Source organism: Aquarana catesbeiana, linkage group LG02 (assembly GCF_042186555.1).
Source record: "Aquarana catesbeiana isolate 2022-GZ linkage group LG02, ASM4218655v1, whole genome shotgun sequence".
NCBI classification, from domain to species: Eukaryota; Metazoa; Chordata; class Amphibia; order Anura; family Ranidae; genus Aquarana; species Aquarana catesbeiana.
The window spans coordinates 170,469,601-170,484,470 of NC_133325.1; the positions used below are offsets into that span (position 1 = coordinate 170,469,601).

The following is a 14,870-nucleotide window of genomic DNA, read 5'->3' on the forward strand; positions in this document are numbered from 1 at the left end:
CTGAGATAAAATTTCACTGTTTATACAATCCTTCTGGTTTCCTAAGAATATGTCCCCGTTTGTGTGTTTTTATTAAAATCATCCTTTACCTCATCTCAGAGCGTAGATCGGCGCTCATGTGACCCACTGATTCTCTCCTCCTCCCCTACAGACTGACGTCAGAGGGGGATTCTCAGTCACGTGAGCATGGTGCTCTGAGATAAGGTAAAGGACAGCTTATTATAATAAAACAAACACACGGGGGGACATATCCTTTAGGAGACGAAGAGGATTGTATAAACTATGAAATATGGGTTAACAACCACTTTAATAACACAAGGATAATGGTCACCAGAAATGACAAGCAACTAAGACACAGACCGAAACAAAACTGTTTTGTCTAGTTGGTTTATATTTTTAGTCATTGCTGGACTCATTGGTCAATGCACTTTTTTTTTAGTACACTATTTGCACAAGTCTGCATATCTGGTTTGCTGTTTTGTAGCAGTTTAATTATGGTATTATAGTAATGACAGTGAAGCAGTCGTCCATATTTTGGAACTAAAATTTTATTTCTAATTTGCTCTTTGCTGTTTGTTCTGGCAGGCTTGCCAATCAGCACCCCAGAAGTATGCAGCCAAGCCGCCTCCTCGCAGCAGTCCACTAGAAGCGTCATACCTTGCACTGCACAGCAACAACATCCCCATCCTCACCAGGCACTTCCACCCACTCCTCAGCAACAATCCATGAATAACCACTTAATGTCACAGGTGAGTCACCAGACAGTGTTATCCAGTCCAGCTTGTACATCCTGTCACTCTGCATACATCTACTGTCTCCTTCACTCTAGCCTTTTAATAAATTAGTTTTCTTTTTATGTTTGATGGTCTCCATTTGTCTGTGGGTTGTTTTGATGCTTTTCTACCTTGCTGATTTTTGCCTGTGTTCTTTCATGTATTTATGTTGACCTGAGCTGAATAATAAGTGTAGCGTACGCCTTTAAATCATTAAATTACCTGAACCTTAAAATGAATGCTGTCATCCAAGGTTGATTACTTTCTTTGCTCTTTTCATAACTTCATCCTCTATGTTGTGTGATAACTTTGTTTGCACTCAGATGCTTTCAAGAAATGCAATTTAAATGAATCTAGAGCCCTGTGAAGGAAAACAAATAGTCAAATTGATTAAATTAGGTAAATCGCTTATACAAAAATCATCTAAATATATTGTTTCTTCACTTGGTTATATAATCTGGTTGAAAAAAAACACATGTCCATTAGAGCTGCATGATTCTGGCCAAAATAATAATCACAATTTTTTTGCTTAGAATAAAAAGATCACGATTCTCGCGATGTAAAAAAAAAAAAAATGGGCTAACTTTACTGGTTAAATTTTTTTTTTTTAATTCATTAAAGTAATTTTTTCTAAAAAAAATTGCATTTGAAAGACCGCTGCGCAAATACAGTGTGACATAAAATATTGCAACAACCACCATTTTATTCTCTAGGGTGTCTACTAAAAAAATATATATGTTTGGGGGTTCTAAGTAATTTTCTAGTTTAAAAAAAAAAAATGATTTTAACTTGAAACCAACAAATGTCAGAAAAAGGTTTAGTGTTTAAGTGGTTAAACTTTTTTCACTTACACAGGAAGTCTATTCCATTGACAAACTGTTACAATGTTTATACTTAAGTTCAACTGATAAAGAATGTTTTGTTTCTTGGCAGACTGCCTGTTTTTCTCTTCCTTTATTTTGAGGGCTGTGGCTTCAGAAAAGCAGAGAGAGTTCTTTGCATAGAAAGAATTGTGAAACGCTTAGATAAGATCGCGATAACGATTCTTGACGATTACGATAACGATTCTTGACGATTAATTGTGCAGCTCTAATGTCCATCAAATTCAAACAAAAGACAAAAAAAAAAACTGTATCCTCAAAACTCTAAATCCAGATTTAAAGGAAGAAAACCCTTACGCTCATTTCACACAGGGCGGAATCTGTCTGCTGATCCCCGCTGAGCAGGTGGATGGATTATGCAGAGCGAACACAGACATTCTGCTGTCCGCTATAGGCGATCTATTTACACCCGAAGGCCATCAAATCCGATTCGCTACATGGATAGGGAACAGATCCCTATCCACATGTTTTAGCAGATCTGATCTCGGTGGGAGTAAACAGACACATATCCATTTAAACCTGCCACTCCAAAGAAGACAATGGAGGGACTGATCCGTCTGCCCGTGTGAAAGGGGCCTTATTTAAAAAAAAAAAAAATTCAAATTGCTTCAACATGTAAAAAAAAAAAAAAAATACTTTCTGATTCCCAAGGTAATCTGTTAATTAATGATCTACAGTGGCTATATATATATCTAGCCAGTTTTGAATATTTCAAGAAATATTCAGCCTTTTTTTGATGCAATCTACTGAGCTGTATAGATCTAGGACCTTTTCTTGTCTATTCCACGTTCACAGCTCTTATAAACATTCCTTTCCTTATGCAAAGATTCTTTAGGCTTAAAAAGTGAATTCAGCACTTTAGTTATATGCTAATAAAGGTAAAATGTTTTTTCTAGTTTAGGATAGAGTCAAGGTTTGGAGCACCTGTCAGTTTTTATTGCTGTCTGTGTCCCAGTTAAAGAGATTCACCCTCTCTATTTGCCCAGTTTACCATTATCATTGAAAATAAAGGAACTCACAAATTTTGGGTTGCCCCCAGAAAAGTAATAGAGGAAATCTTTCTGGGGTGATTCCCTTAATTTGCAGGGATTTTCTCACTTTTTGTTTAACTATGGGACAGGCAGTAAAGGATCTCTGTAATGGGACATAGATGACCAAAAAAAAAATTAGAGATGCACCAGAATTTCCACCACCGAAACAATTCAGCCGAAAAAGATGTTATCAGCACAGAATAGCCACATTCTGGGTACCAAGCTGCCTTTAATTGGACCTCAAATTAGTACTAGTATGTGTATCATTCAGAAGAACCCAGTTTATTTTAAAATATCTTCATTTGGGGTTTGTGTTGGATCATTTGTGTGGTTGTAGTGGAATATTGGAGTGTTCATATGGAAAAAAAAAATGTTTTTCTGCTGCCTTTCTCATCGTGAGTGGTTAATGGGAATATGATTTTGAAATGGTTTTCAGGTTTTTATTGCATAAAAGTTATGACTCATTTGAAGCCTATATCAGTACATGCTTCCAGAATCGGAAAACAAAACTAATTAAAATAGTGCTTTGCTTTAAATGTCTTTCTAAATATATAACTTGGAAATAAAATGCAGAACTAACATTTTCCCTTTTTCTTTTTTTTCCTTAACCCTTTCCTAATATCCATCCACTGATCCCCTTCATCTTCTCACATTGCATCATCCCACCCTTTTTTGTCCTTTTCTCTGCATGCTGCTGTGCTGGCGCCAAGACCCTTCAGCCCTCTCCACAACCGGTCCAGTACTCCGCCAGCTCCTGCCCCCAAGTCCTTCTGCCAGTTTCACCTCCCCAGCAGTACAATCTGGTATATTCATTTAACTGTTCCCTCCTCCTATCTTATTGGATCTCTGCTTGTTTAAGGAGTTGGTAAACAGCTAGCAGTTCTTTCAAATGAAAAAATATTTAGGGACTGCGAGTATAGGTTTGGATGCCATCTCACTATTTCATTCCATTAATTTTAGTTTTGATGGACATTTGACATTTTAAGCAGTAGTTGATTTTTTACTTTACAAAAAAAAGGATATGGTTGCATACCCATTTAATATAGTTCAGAAATGTACCCACCTTAATGGCTTTCACAGGATATATTTTTGTACGAGACACAGGCATTTGAAGCCTTGGTAATTTAGTAATGACCTATTTAGTTCAGCTAAAGCTGACATTCAAATACTAGACAGAACAATTTTAACCACTTCAGCCCCGGAAGGATTTACCCCCTTCCTGACCAGAGCACTTTTTACAATTTGGTATTGCGTCGCTTTAACTGCTAATTGCGCAGTCATGGAATGCTGTACCCAAACAAAACTTGCGTCCTTTTCTTCCCACAAATAGAGCTTTCTTTTGATGGTATTTGATGTTTTTATTTTTTGCGCTATAAACGGAAAAAGACTGAAAATTTGGGGAAAAAAATGATATTTTCTACTTTTTGTTATAAAAAAAATCCAATAAACTCAATTTTAGTCATACATTTAGGCCAAAATGTATTCGGCCACATGTCTTTGGTAAAAAAAAATGTCAATAAGCGTATATTTATTGGTTTGCGCAAAAGTTATAGCATCTACAAACTAGGGTACATTTTCTGGAATTTACACAGCTTTTAGTTTATGAATGCCTATCTCATTTCTTGAGGTGCTAAAATGGCAGGGCAGTACAAACCCCCCCCCAAATGACCCCTTTTTGGAAAGTAGACACCCCAAGGAAATTGCTGAGAGGCATGTTGAGCCCATTGAATATTATTTTTTTTTTTTGTCCCAAGTGATTGAATAATGATAAAAAAAAAAAAAAATTTACCAAAAGACGTCACTAAATGATATATTGCTCACACAGGCCATGGGCATGTATGGAATTGCACCCCAAAATATATTCAGCTGCTTCTCCTAAGTACGGGGATACCACATGTGTGGGACTTTTTGGGAGCCTAGCCGCGTAGTTTTGAAGGCCATAAAATGCCCAGATGGCACAACCCCCCCCCAATGACCCCATTTTGCAAAGTAGACACTCCAAGCTATTTGCTTTGAGGCATGTTGAGTCCATGGAATATTTTATATTTTGACACAAGTTGCGGGAAAGTGACACTTTTTTTTTTTTTGCACAAAGTTCTCACTAAATGATATATTGCTCACACAGGCCATGGGCATATGTGGAATTGCACCCCAAAATACATTTAGCTGCTACTGCTGAGTATGGGGATACCACATGTGTGGGACTTTTTGGGAGCCTGGCCGCGTACGGGGCCCCAAAAACCAATCACCGCCATCAGGATTTCTAAGGGCATGTCATTTTGATTTCACTCTTCACTGCCTATCACAGTTTCGGAGGCCATAGAATGCCCAGGTGGCACAACACCCCCCCCCCCCCCCCCCCCCCCCCCAATGACCCCATTTTGGAAAGTAGACACCCCAAGCTATTTGCTGAGAGGCATGGTGAGTATTTTGCAGCTCTCATTTGATTTTGAAAATGAAGAAAGACAAGAGAAAAAAAATTTTTTTTTTCAATTTTCAAAACTTTGTGACAAAAAGTGAGTTCTGCAAAATACTCACTATACCTCTCAGCAAACAGCTTGGGGTGTCTACTTTCCAAAATGGGGTCATTTAGGGGGTTTTGTGCCACCTGGGCATTCCATGGCTTCCGAAACGGTGATAGGCAGTGAAGAGTGAAATAAAAAATTTACGCCCTTAGAAAGCCTGATGGCGGTGCTTGGTTTTCGGGGTCCCGTACGAGGCTAGGCTCCCAAAAAGTCTCACACATGTGGTATCCCCGTACTCAGGAGAAGCAACAGAATGTATTTTGGGGTGTAATTTCACATATTCCCATTGCATGTTTGAGCAATATATCATTTAGTGACGACTTTGTGCAAAAAAAAAAAAAGAATCGTCTCTTTCCCGCAACTTGTGTCACAATATAAAATATTCCATGGACTCAACATGCCTCTCAGCAAATAGCTTGGGGTGTCTACTTTCCAAAATGGGGTCATTTGGGGGGGTTTTGAACTGTCCTGGCATTTTATGCACAACATTTAGAAGCTTATGTCACACATCGCCAACTCTTCTAACCACTTGAAGACAAAGCCCTTTCTGACACTTTTTGTTTACATGAAAAAATTATTTTTTTTGCAAGAAAATTACTTTGAACCCCCAAACATTATTATATTTTTTTTTTTTAAAGCAAATGCCCTACAGATTAAAATGGTGGGTGTTTCATTTTTTTTTTTTACACACAGTATTTGCGCAGCAATTTTTCAAACGCATTTTTTTGGGAAAAAACACACTTTAATGCACTAAACACACTATATTGCCCAAATGTTTGATGAAATAAAAAAGATGATCTTAGGCCGAGTACATGGGTACCAAACATGACATGCTTTAAAATTGCGAACAAACGTGCAATGGCAACAAAATACATTTTTAAAAGCCTTTACTTGTTACCACTTTAGATTTACAGAGGAGGTCTACTGCTAAAATTACTGCCCTCGATCTGACCTTCGCGGTGATACCTCACATGCATGGTGCAATTGCTGTTTACATTTGACGCCAGACTGACGCTTGCGTTCGCCTTAGCGCGAGAGCAGGGGGGGACAGGGGTGCTTTTTGCTTTTTTATCTTATTTTTAAACTGTTCCTTTCATTTTTTTTATTGTTATCTCGGAATGTAAATATCCCCTATGATAGCAATAGGTAGCGACAGGTACTCTTTTGAAAAAATTGGGGTCTATTAGACCCTAGATCTCTCCTCTGCCCTCAAAGCATCTGACCACACCAAGAAAAAGTCATGAAATGCTCGTAGCTTCCGGTTTCTTAGGCCATAGAGATGTTTGGAGCCACTCTGGTCTCTGATCAGCTCTATGGTCAGCTGGCTGAATCACTAGCTGCATTCTCAGGTTCCCTGTTGAGACAGGAGAGCCAGAGAAAAACACGGAAGACGGTGGGGGGGGGGGGCGGGGGGGGGGGGGGCATTCCCTCCCACTGTTTGTAAAAGCAGTCTAGAGGCTAATTAGCCGCTAGGATTGCTTTTACATGAAAGCCGACCGCTGGCTGAAAAGAATGATACCTAAACCTGCAGGCATCATTCTGGTATAACCACTCAAAGTCGTGAATGGCGTACCTGAAGACAAAAAAATGGTTAACAATAAAACACAGTAAAGTAAAAAAAATTGCATACCTGAAAAGCAGACATGATAAAACATAATAACAATAAAACATTGCAGAATAGAATACAGTAAAAAAGAGCAGAACTATAGAGAGAGAGAGAACAATAAAACGACAACTATTTTTTTTTTTTTTTAAATATTTTTTTTTTTTTGTTTGTTTTTTTTACACTTTTTTTTGTAACTGTAACTTTTATAACTGTAACCGGTTCCAGGTTCGGGTCTCTCAAAATGCGATGGCATCTTGGGAGACCCTGTGCAAGTTTGCCTAGTCTGTGCAATGCTGTACCCTTTGCTAATACTCAACTAGTGAATGGTAGCGTTCAAAACATTCACCAATGCAAAGACCAGGATTGTCAGGACAGGAGGGACAATAATAACGGGTGTCACACCTATATCGGCGCTTGCTGTAGACACATCTATTTTGGGGGGGTTCGTTGGGTAGGGGTACTTGGGAGGACATAAAGAAAATGCCTCTCATGCAGCCGACTGCATTTGGTTGGGGATGTGAATGGGGGAAGTACGGGTGCTGCAGAAGTGGTGGGTTCCCAATTAGGATTGGAAAATGCAGCAGGAAATGGGGCACGACGGGCCTGTTTGTCTTCTTCTTGGTGGCAGCGGGACACTACTTGTGCTTGCCACCTCACCAGCTTGAACTGCACTTATGGGACTCGCCACGTCACCAAGTATTACTGCAGTGCTGGTTTGACTACGACCGGGGTGTACTAGGCCGCTGGTGCTTGCCAGTTCACCAAAATGCTACCAAAAAAACTGTTAGCGATCGCAGGGATCAGGCCTGACTCTGCGAACACTGCAGTTATGCATTTAGTGTTTTGTAAGTGACAGTGATCGATCGATACTGCATTTGGGTGGGCTGGGCTGGGCCAGGCGGAGGGGCAAAACGCAGGTGCTAGCAGGTATCTGGGCTGATCCCTCTAACACTGCGTTTTTGGGAACCCTAAACTGCTGGGGACGCTAGTACAGATCTGATCGGATCAGATATTGATCCGTTCAGATACTATACCACTAAGGGAGGTGTATGGTGCGTGCGTGGGTGTTAGCGGTACTGGCGATAACCTGACACTGCCTGGGACAACGCATATCACTGCCGGGCGATCAGGGGGCTAAACCTTTATAAGTTAATAAACGGCGAGTGCCCTGACACTATAAAAAATTAACTAACCAGCGTCACCCATAACAGTTATACGGTGATCAGTGGTGAAAGGGTTAACGAGGGGGCAATCAAGGGGTTAAAACATTTATTAGGTAGTATATGGGGGTCCCTGACGCTATAAAACGCTGACGGCGAACCTAAATATTTACCTCCCTAACTAGCGTCACCAGTGACACTAATACAGCGATCAGAAAAACGATCGCTTAGTGACACTGGCTACGGGGGGTGATCAAGGGGTTAAAACTTTATTAGCGGGGGTTAGAGGGGTACCCTAGACCTAAAGGGGGCTAACACTAACTGCCCTACCACACTAACTGTCACAAACTGACACCAATGCAGTAATCAGAAAAAAATAAATAAAAAAACTGTGTGACGGGGGGGGGGGGGGGGGTGATTAGTGGGTAAAGGGGGGTGTAAAGTATGCCTGGTATGTTCTACTGTGTGTGTGTGTGTGTGTGTGTGTGTGTGTTTGTTTGTTTTACCATCACTCGGATGTCTTCTCTCCTCGGCGCCGGAACGGAAAATACCGAGCCGAGGAGAGATGACATCACTTCCTCTGCCTCTGTGTACTATACAGAGGCAGGGGAAGAATCTCATTGGCTGAGAGCGATCGCAAGGGGGGGGCCACGAATGGATGGCCTCCCCCTCATCTCTGAACGCTCCCAGTCAGAAGCCGACCGCCTCGGGCACCGGGGGGGGGGTCCGATCGGACCCCCTGCCCGCGGCAAGCAATCACGTACCAGGTACGTGTTTTTGCCTGCCCGTGCCATTCTGCCGCAGTATATCTGCGTTAGGCAGTCGGCAAGTGGTTAAGGGATAGTAAACCGCATCCTTTAAAAAAAACAAAACTGCAGGTGGCATAATGTGCTAGTATGCATCACATACGAGCACATTATGAAATGCTTACTTTCGAATGAAGCGCACGCTGTCTCCGCTGACAGGGCTTCCATTTACACCCAGTCTTTATTCCAGGTTTCGCTTGCTCCAGCTGACTGTCAGAGCCACAATGGCATCACTCCTGCGGCACAGAGCTCTGAAGGTACAACACGGGTTTGCCATCCCTTCAGAGCACGTGCGCCAGTGACGTCACCTGGCTGCATGCAGTGTGACTATATCCAAAATGGTGCAAGTTTAGGAAATATTCACTATACCTACAGGTAAGCCTTAATATATGCTTACCTATAGGTACAAGTTTAAAAATAAGACTTTACTTCCACTTTAAATAACTTTTACACTTCTTACACATTTTAGATTCTCACATCACCCCACTGCTGTTCCTATTATATGGGTCATGTTGATGATTTTTTTTTTTTTTAAAGTGTGTTGCCCTCCATTGAGGGACATAGGAAGGCTTAAATTCAGGGTTATACTCTCACCAAGAAAAGGATTGGACACTGCCAAACAAACTGTAGACCAGCCCATGACAACATTTCCCTCTACACATGCCTCAGATTTTTACTGTTGTTCTAGTAGGATGGATGTCTTTTGAACAGCTCTGCTATTTTGAGACTAAAGCTGGGGTTACAGGCACCAAAAGTCAGTTGGTTTAGTAGAAAGCTGTCTGTTCAACAGAAGACAGTCTAATGACCGGGTTCCCCACACACTGTTTTTCAGACTCTGTTCTGGTGAAAGTTAGCTGTGGAGCAATGTAAAGAGCCTTTGGCAATGCCCTGGCACATGCCCCATCTCTGAAGACTTCTTTGTGAGTAGGCTGGTCGGACCTAGCCCTTCGAGCTGCCTGAATATATTGGTTGCTGTAGTGACTTTAGTCCCTGTCTCCACTGGTGTTGGCATGAAAGGGGTTAAAGCTGTGGAGAGTGGCATGTGTGCTGAAAGTTCTCTCTCTCCAAGCATACAGCATCAAGGAGGCATCTATTCACCCCACTGTTGATTTTGCTTGATATGAGATGCATGGAACTTCAGTATTGCACTCTTGCTCACTGCCCACAGTGACTTTGGTCCCCTCCAGCCACCCATCCCTTACCTGCTAACAGCTGTCTTGGTTACTGAGGACTTTTTTTTTTCTTACCTCAAGCTTATGTCGCCTTACCACCTCTGGGGTCTGATTCTAAACATGGTTAGGGGTAGTCCTGCTGTATTGGGTGTCCCCAGCTTACATACAAAAGGGTCTGGGGCTGTTTGTTGAGGGTGTAACATCTTTAGTATTTTATCATGTTATCCTCTGCTTTTAGTGTATGTTCTGCTTCCTTGGTTAAATTGGGTGTGGCTGGACCTCTTCAACTGAAGGTTTTGTTTGTTTTTTTTCCCCCCATGGTCATGCAAGATTTTATGACCCAAATCACCCAATTATTCACTGACTCTGATCACAGAGGCCACAAACGTGCTCCCACACCCTCTCCTGCAGATTCTATATCTGATTTCTCCACAGTTTTAGTGGCTTTCAAGCCAATGGCCGCAGAGAATTGTGAGTCACTCTAGTCCTTGACTGATTAGCTTACCCTTAAGGAGTTGCAGTCTACTGCTATTGCCCCAAAATAAAAAAGACTGTGTTGGCTCTTATAAATACTCATAAGGCTGCAAACACTTTTTCACATGGCACCTGCTGTTTCAACTGTTTCTCTATGGAGATTGGAAACATCCCGAGAAGCTGTTTCGATCCCCAGAGTGTTTTTTGGACTTGTATACATTTAGTGAGGATTCTGTGCGGAAACGGTCTATTCCCACTCTGGATTAGGCAGTGTATGACATTAACAGGTCACTTATTATTCTGGTAGGGGACATGTCTTTCTTTAAGGGCCTGTTCACCCCACAATTTCTGCATTCTGGATGCGTTTCTGAATGTGTGTTTTTTGATGCATTCCAGTGCTTTTTTAATTCCTCATCTTAATTGAGGATATTTGCATTTCAGTGCATTGTTGATGCATTTGGCAACACTTTAGATATGTTTCATACAGAAAAAATGCAACATTTGTTGACTGCACTGAACGCACTACACTGGTGTAAACTGGGGGACATTGGAATCCACATAAAACACTGTCGATATGTTTTTGACGCAGAAAAAAAAATGCACCAGACTGCATCTGGTGTGAACCAGCGTTCAGGGCCCTTTCTAGATGCATGTTCTTGCTGGCAGGCCCTGTCTTTCATCTGATCCTAACTGTGACCTTACTCATATCTAGCTGGTCAATATCCCTTAAATGAGATATAACTGCTGCCAAGCTTGCTCCCTTGCTTATGGAACTGTACTGGTAAATTTCAGCTGTGACGGTTTACCAGAAGCCTCCGGTCTCTTTTCTTGCATGTCAGTGGAAATGCGTCAGTCCCTTTGGCTAAAGTGTTGGACTATGGAACCCTTTATAAAACCTTTTGAGGGACAGAGAGAAAACATAATCAGGGATGCTATTGGTGGCAAGGGAAACCATCTGCCCTAGCAGAAGCAGCCGAAGGATCAGACTACAAAGTCCTCTTTCTGTCTATTTGGAAATGTCACTTTTTTTTTTTGGGGTTTCTACACCCCGCAACCTTGAAGTCCTAACTAAAGTTTGGCTTCCCATCTCTCAAGTCCTGGACAGGTTTATCTCCAGGTATAGGTGCCATCTAAGGCTTCATGCACATGAGACGCCAGTGCAAACTCTGCTGAATACATGTTTTTAAAAGCTGAAACCGGCCTGTTTTGCCGCGTTTTACCAAGTTTGTGTTTACAAGCATCTGCAGAGGAGAGAATGACCTTTTGCGACCCAACATTGGGACCCCGTATCTAGGAACCCCAAATTTGGTGTGCTAACACAATGGAACTAGCACTACACCATATCCAAATTTGGGGGTCCTAGCACTAAGTGGCCCCAAGATACGGGGCCCCAAAGTCAGGTCGCAAAATGTCAAGCACTTCTGCAGCAGAGAATAACATATTTTCCGACCTGATTTTGGGGCCCCATATCTTGGGGCCACTTGGTGCTAGGAACCCCAGGCACACCAAATTTGGGGTTCCCCCAGATCTGGGGCCCAAAATGTTACAAAATGTCATTCTCTGCTGCAGTGTACCATCATATTTCTGTGTTTACTGGTCCAAAAAATAGGGCTCCTTTAAAAACACTTATAAACGCAAACGCGGCTAAACGCGGTACCGGCATTTGGCGTCTGAAATGTGGAAAACTTTTGCGTCTGAACCTATTTTTTTCTTCTGGAAAAACGAGGTTAAACGCAACTGCCTAAAAACGAGACTGTGTACATGAACACATAGGATAACATTGAATGAGTTCAGGGGCAGTTGAAAAAAGTGGCCAACTGCCTCTGAACGCGCGTTTAACAGCATCTCGTGTGCATGAGGCCTAACAGAAGCAGCGGATACTTTAGTGGCTCTGAAATGAAGACACCCTGATCTATGCCATTCCTTTCCTGAAAGTTCTTCCTTATTTGATTTGCAGGATTGAGAGTGAGAGCATTCCAGTGTTCCTTATTGCTTCAGACTGGAACAGGCAGATGTAATACACCTGGCCCAGTAATACTGCAGGCAGATGCTTCATGGTTTCTACCAAATCATCAGAATCTTCTGTCCCAAAGATCAATTTGATGCACCGCCTCATGGTCGCTGGCTTCATTGACATGGCTATGAAGCCCAGATTCTTATGGACAAGTATATCTGAGTGTGTGATTCTTACGACGACAGAGCATGAAGTCTCCTTCTTGCAAGGTCTATCAACAGACATAGAAGGCATACTTCACTTGATGTGAGTCTTGGGACTTTCACCCACCCCCAGGAGTTTTTGTGGAGTGAATTCTCTTTCTTGCAGCTGGGTTTGGACCAGCGTCTAGCACTCTCAGTACTTTCAAGGGTTAGGTTTCTGGCCTTTCTAATTTGTTTCACAGATCATTGGCCTCACACTCTTTGATTAAGACCATTTTACCATGTAATTCCCCCGTGACTCCGTGGGGTCTGAATCTGGTGCTCTCTGTGCTTCAGAAATTGTCATTTGAACCAGTTAGAAACTTTTCTCTTTCTACTCTCACACATAAGGTGGCATGCCTTGTAGTAACAGTGAGGTGGAGTTGTAGGGACATTGCACATGTGAAACCAGATACAGCTTTCCAGCAGCCATACATTAGGTAGGTGCAGTTGAGATTTAAATGTAACAAATGTGCAATTGTGACTCACTTTATAGTCTTCACTGAAGACAAATGTTAGAAAGCAGTATGGAGCTCCTTTGAAAGTCTGCTTAGCTGAATTGTTTTTTACTGTGTAAACCTTTTACTGTGTAAACCTTTAACAAGCAGAGTTCCATTTTCTGTTTTTTGATAATATGTATCTGCTTGACTATGAATAACTGTTACATTAATGGCTTAATACTGATCTGTCTCTTTTAGCTGAATAAAATATGCTTTTTATGCCATTCAAGCAGTTTGCTCACCGTTTTGACTTGGTCATATCAGGCTCTTTGTTTTTACAAGGTCATTTGTATGTCCAGAACCTAATTATCTCATTTACATGTTTTTAATGACAGGCTGATGATTTGAACAGTCACTTTGGGCAGATGACTCTCAGTCGGCAGGGTTCATCTGAGGCTCCTGATCCTTCTACTGCCATCTACCAGTCACCTATTATTTCCCAGCATCCCCAGCAAGCTGGCTTCATCATGGCATCTGGGGGACAAGCCATCCCTCCAACTGGCTACCCTTCCTCAGGGCACCCTTCCCCAACCCAGCAAGTCATGCCACCACAGGGATTCATGCAGCCTCCACAGCAAGTAGGTATTGTAAGGAAACATCATATGGTTGTAATGTCTTCATGACCAATTGTGCTTACACCAATGTGGAGATAATGTGATGGCGTGCGTACACCAGCACAAGTATTGACCTGAGGATCACTAAGTTTTAAAAAAATAAATAAAATTTAGGTGTAATAACAAGCATAGTTTACAGAGGCACTCTATCTCTGTCCGCACAGCCATGCCAATTTGAAATGTGACAACAACTGCGAGGGAGAGTAACCCCTGTCTGCTGCCATAGGGAAGGACTTGGGGATTAGGGAAGGTGTGTTGTGCTGGAAAGTGATACACCCTAAATTAGGGTTGCACCAATACTAGTATCTGGATCGGTGCCGAAACCAAGCATTTGCACAAGTATCAGCACTCATGCAAATGCTCCGATGCTTAATCCGATACCTGTTGTATCGGGCCAGGCATCCTCAGCGTAGCAGGGAGGGTGGGCAGCCTCACAGGTGATTGGTGCGGTTGTGGGGGGAGGTACAAGCACCCATCTCCCTGTGTGGCTTTCAATAAAGCGTCTGAAAGCCGCTTCTCCTCCTCTCCCTCCCACGGCAGTCAAATGCTTTATTGAAAGCCACACGGGGAGATTGGTGCTTGTACCTCCCCCCACCACCGCAACGATTTTCCCCTGTGTCGTCCTCCTCGCTCTGTCCGGCTCCCCCGTGTGCTCCTCGCTCTGTCCGGCTCCCCCGTGTGCTCCTCGCTCTGTCCGGCTCCCCCGTGTGCTCCTCGCTCTGTCCGGCTCCCCCGTGTGCTCCTCGCTCTGTCCGGCTCCCCCGTGTGCTCCTCGCTCTGTCCGGCTCCCCCGTGTGCTCCTCGCTCTGTCCGGCTCCCCCGTGTGCTCCTCGCTCTGTCCGGCTCCCCCGTGTGCTCCTCGCTCTGTCCGGCTCCCCCGTGTGCTCCTCGCTCTGTCCGGCTCCCCCGTGTGCTCCTCGCTCTGTCCGGCTCCCCCGTGTGCTCCTCGCTCTGTCCGGCTCCCCCGTGTGCTCCTCGCTCTGTCCGGCTCCCCCGTGTGCTCCTCGCTCTGTCCGGCTCCCCCGTGTGCTCCTCGCTCTGTCCGGCTCCCCCGTGAGCTCCTCGCTCTGTCCGGCTCCCCCGTGAGCTCCTCGCTCTGTCCGGCTCCCCCGTGAGCTCCTCGCTCTGTCCG

General features: G+C 43.2%; 1 protein-coding gene across 16 annotated transcripts in view; it reads left to right on the plus strand.

Moving 5' to 3' along the window:
* R3HDM2 (R3H domain containing 2) overlaps positions 1–14,870 on the plus strand; it is a 186,454-nt gene that overhangs the window by 137,917 nt on the left and 33,667 nt on the right. For 12 of the 16 annotated variants that reach the window (XR_012241551.1, XM_073613807.1, XM_073613812.1 and 9 more), the window contains 3 exons: positions 586–749; positions 3,396–3,488; positions 13,460–13,702. Coding sequence is in view for 15 of the 16 variants with exons in the window: in XM_073613807.1 (XP_073469908.1) it covers positions 586–749; positions 3,396–3,488; positions 13,460–13,702 (500 nt within the window). In the remaining variant the exon portion in view is untranslated. The remainder of the gene's footprint in view (positions 1–585; positions 750–3,395; positions 3,489–13,459; positions 13,703–14,870) is intronic. The other 4 variants (XM_073613816.1, XM_073613817.1, XM_073613818.1 and 1 more) reach the window with 1 other exon arrangement.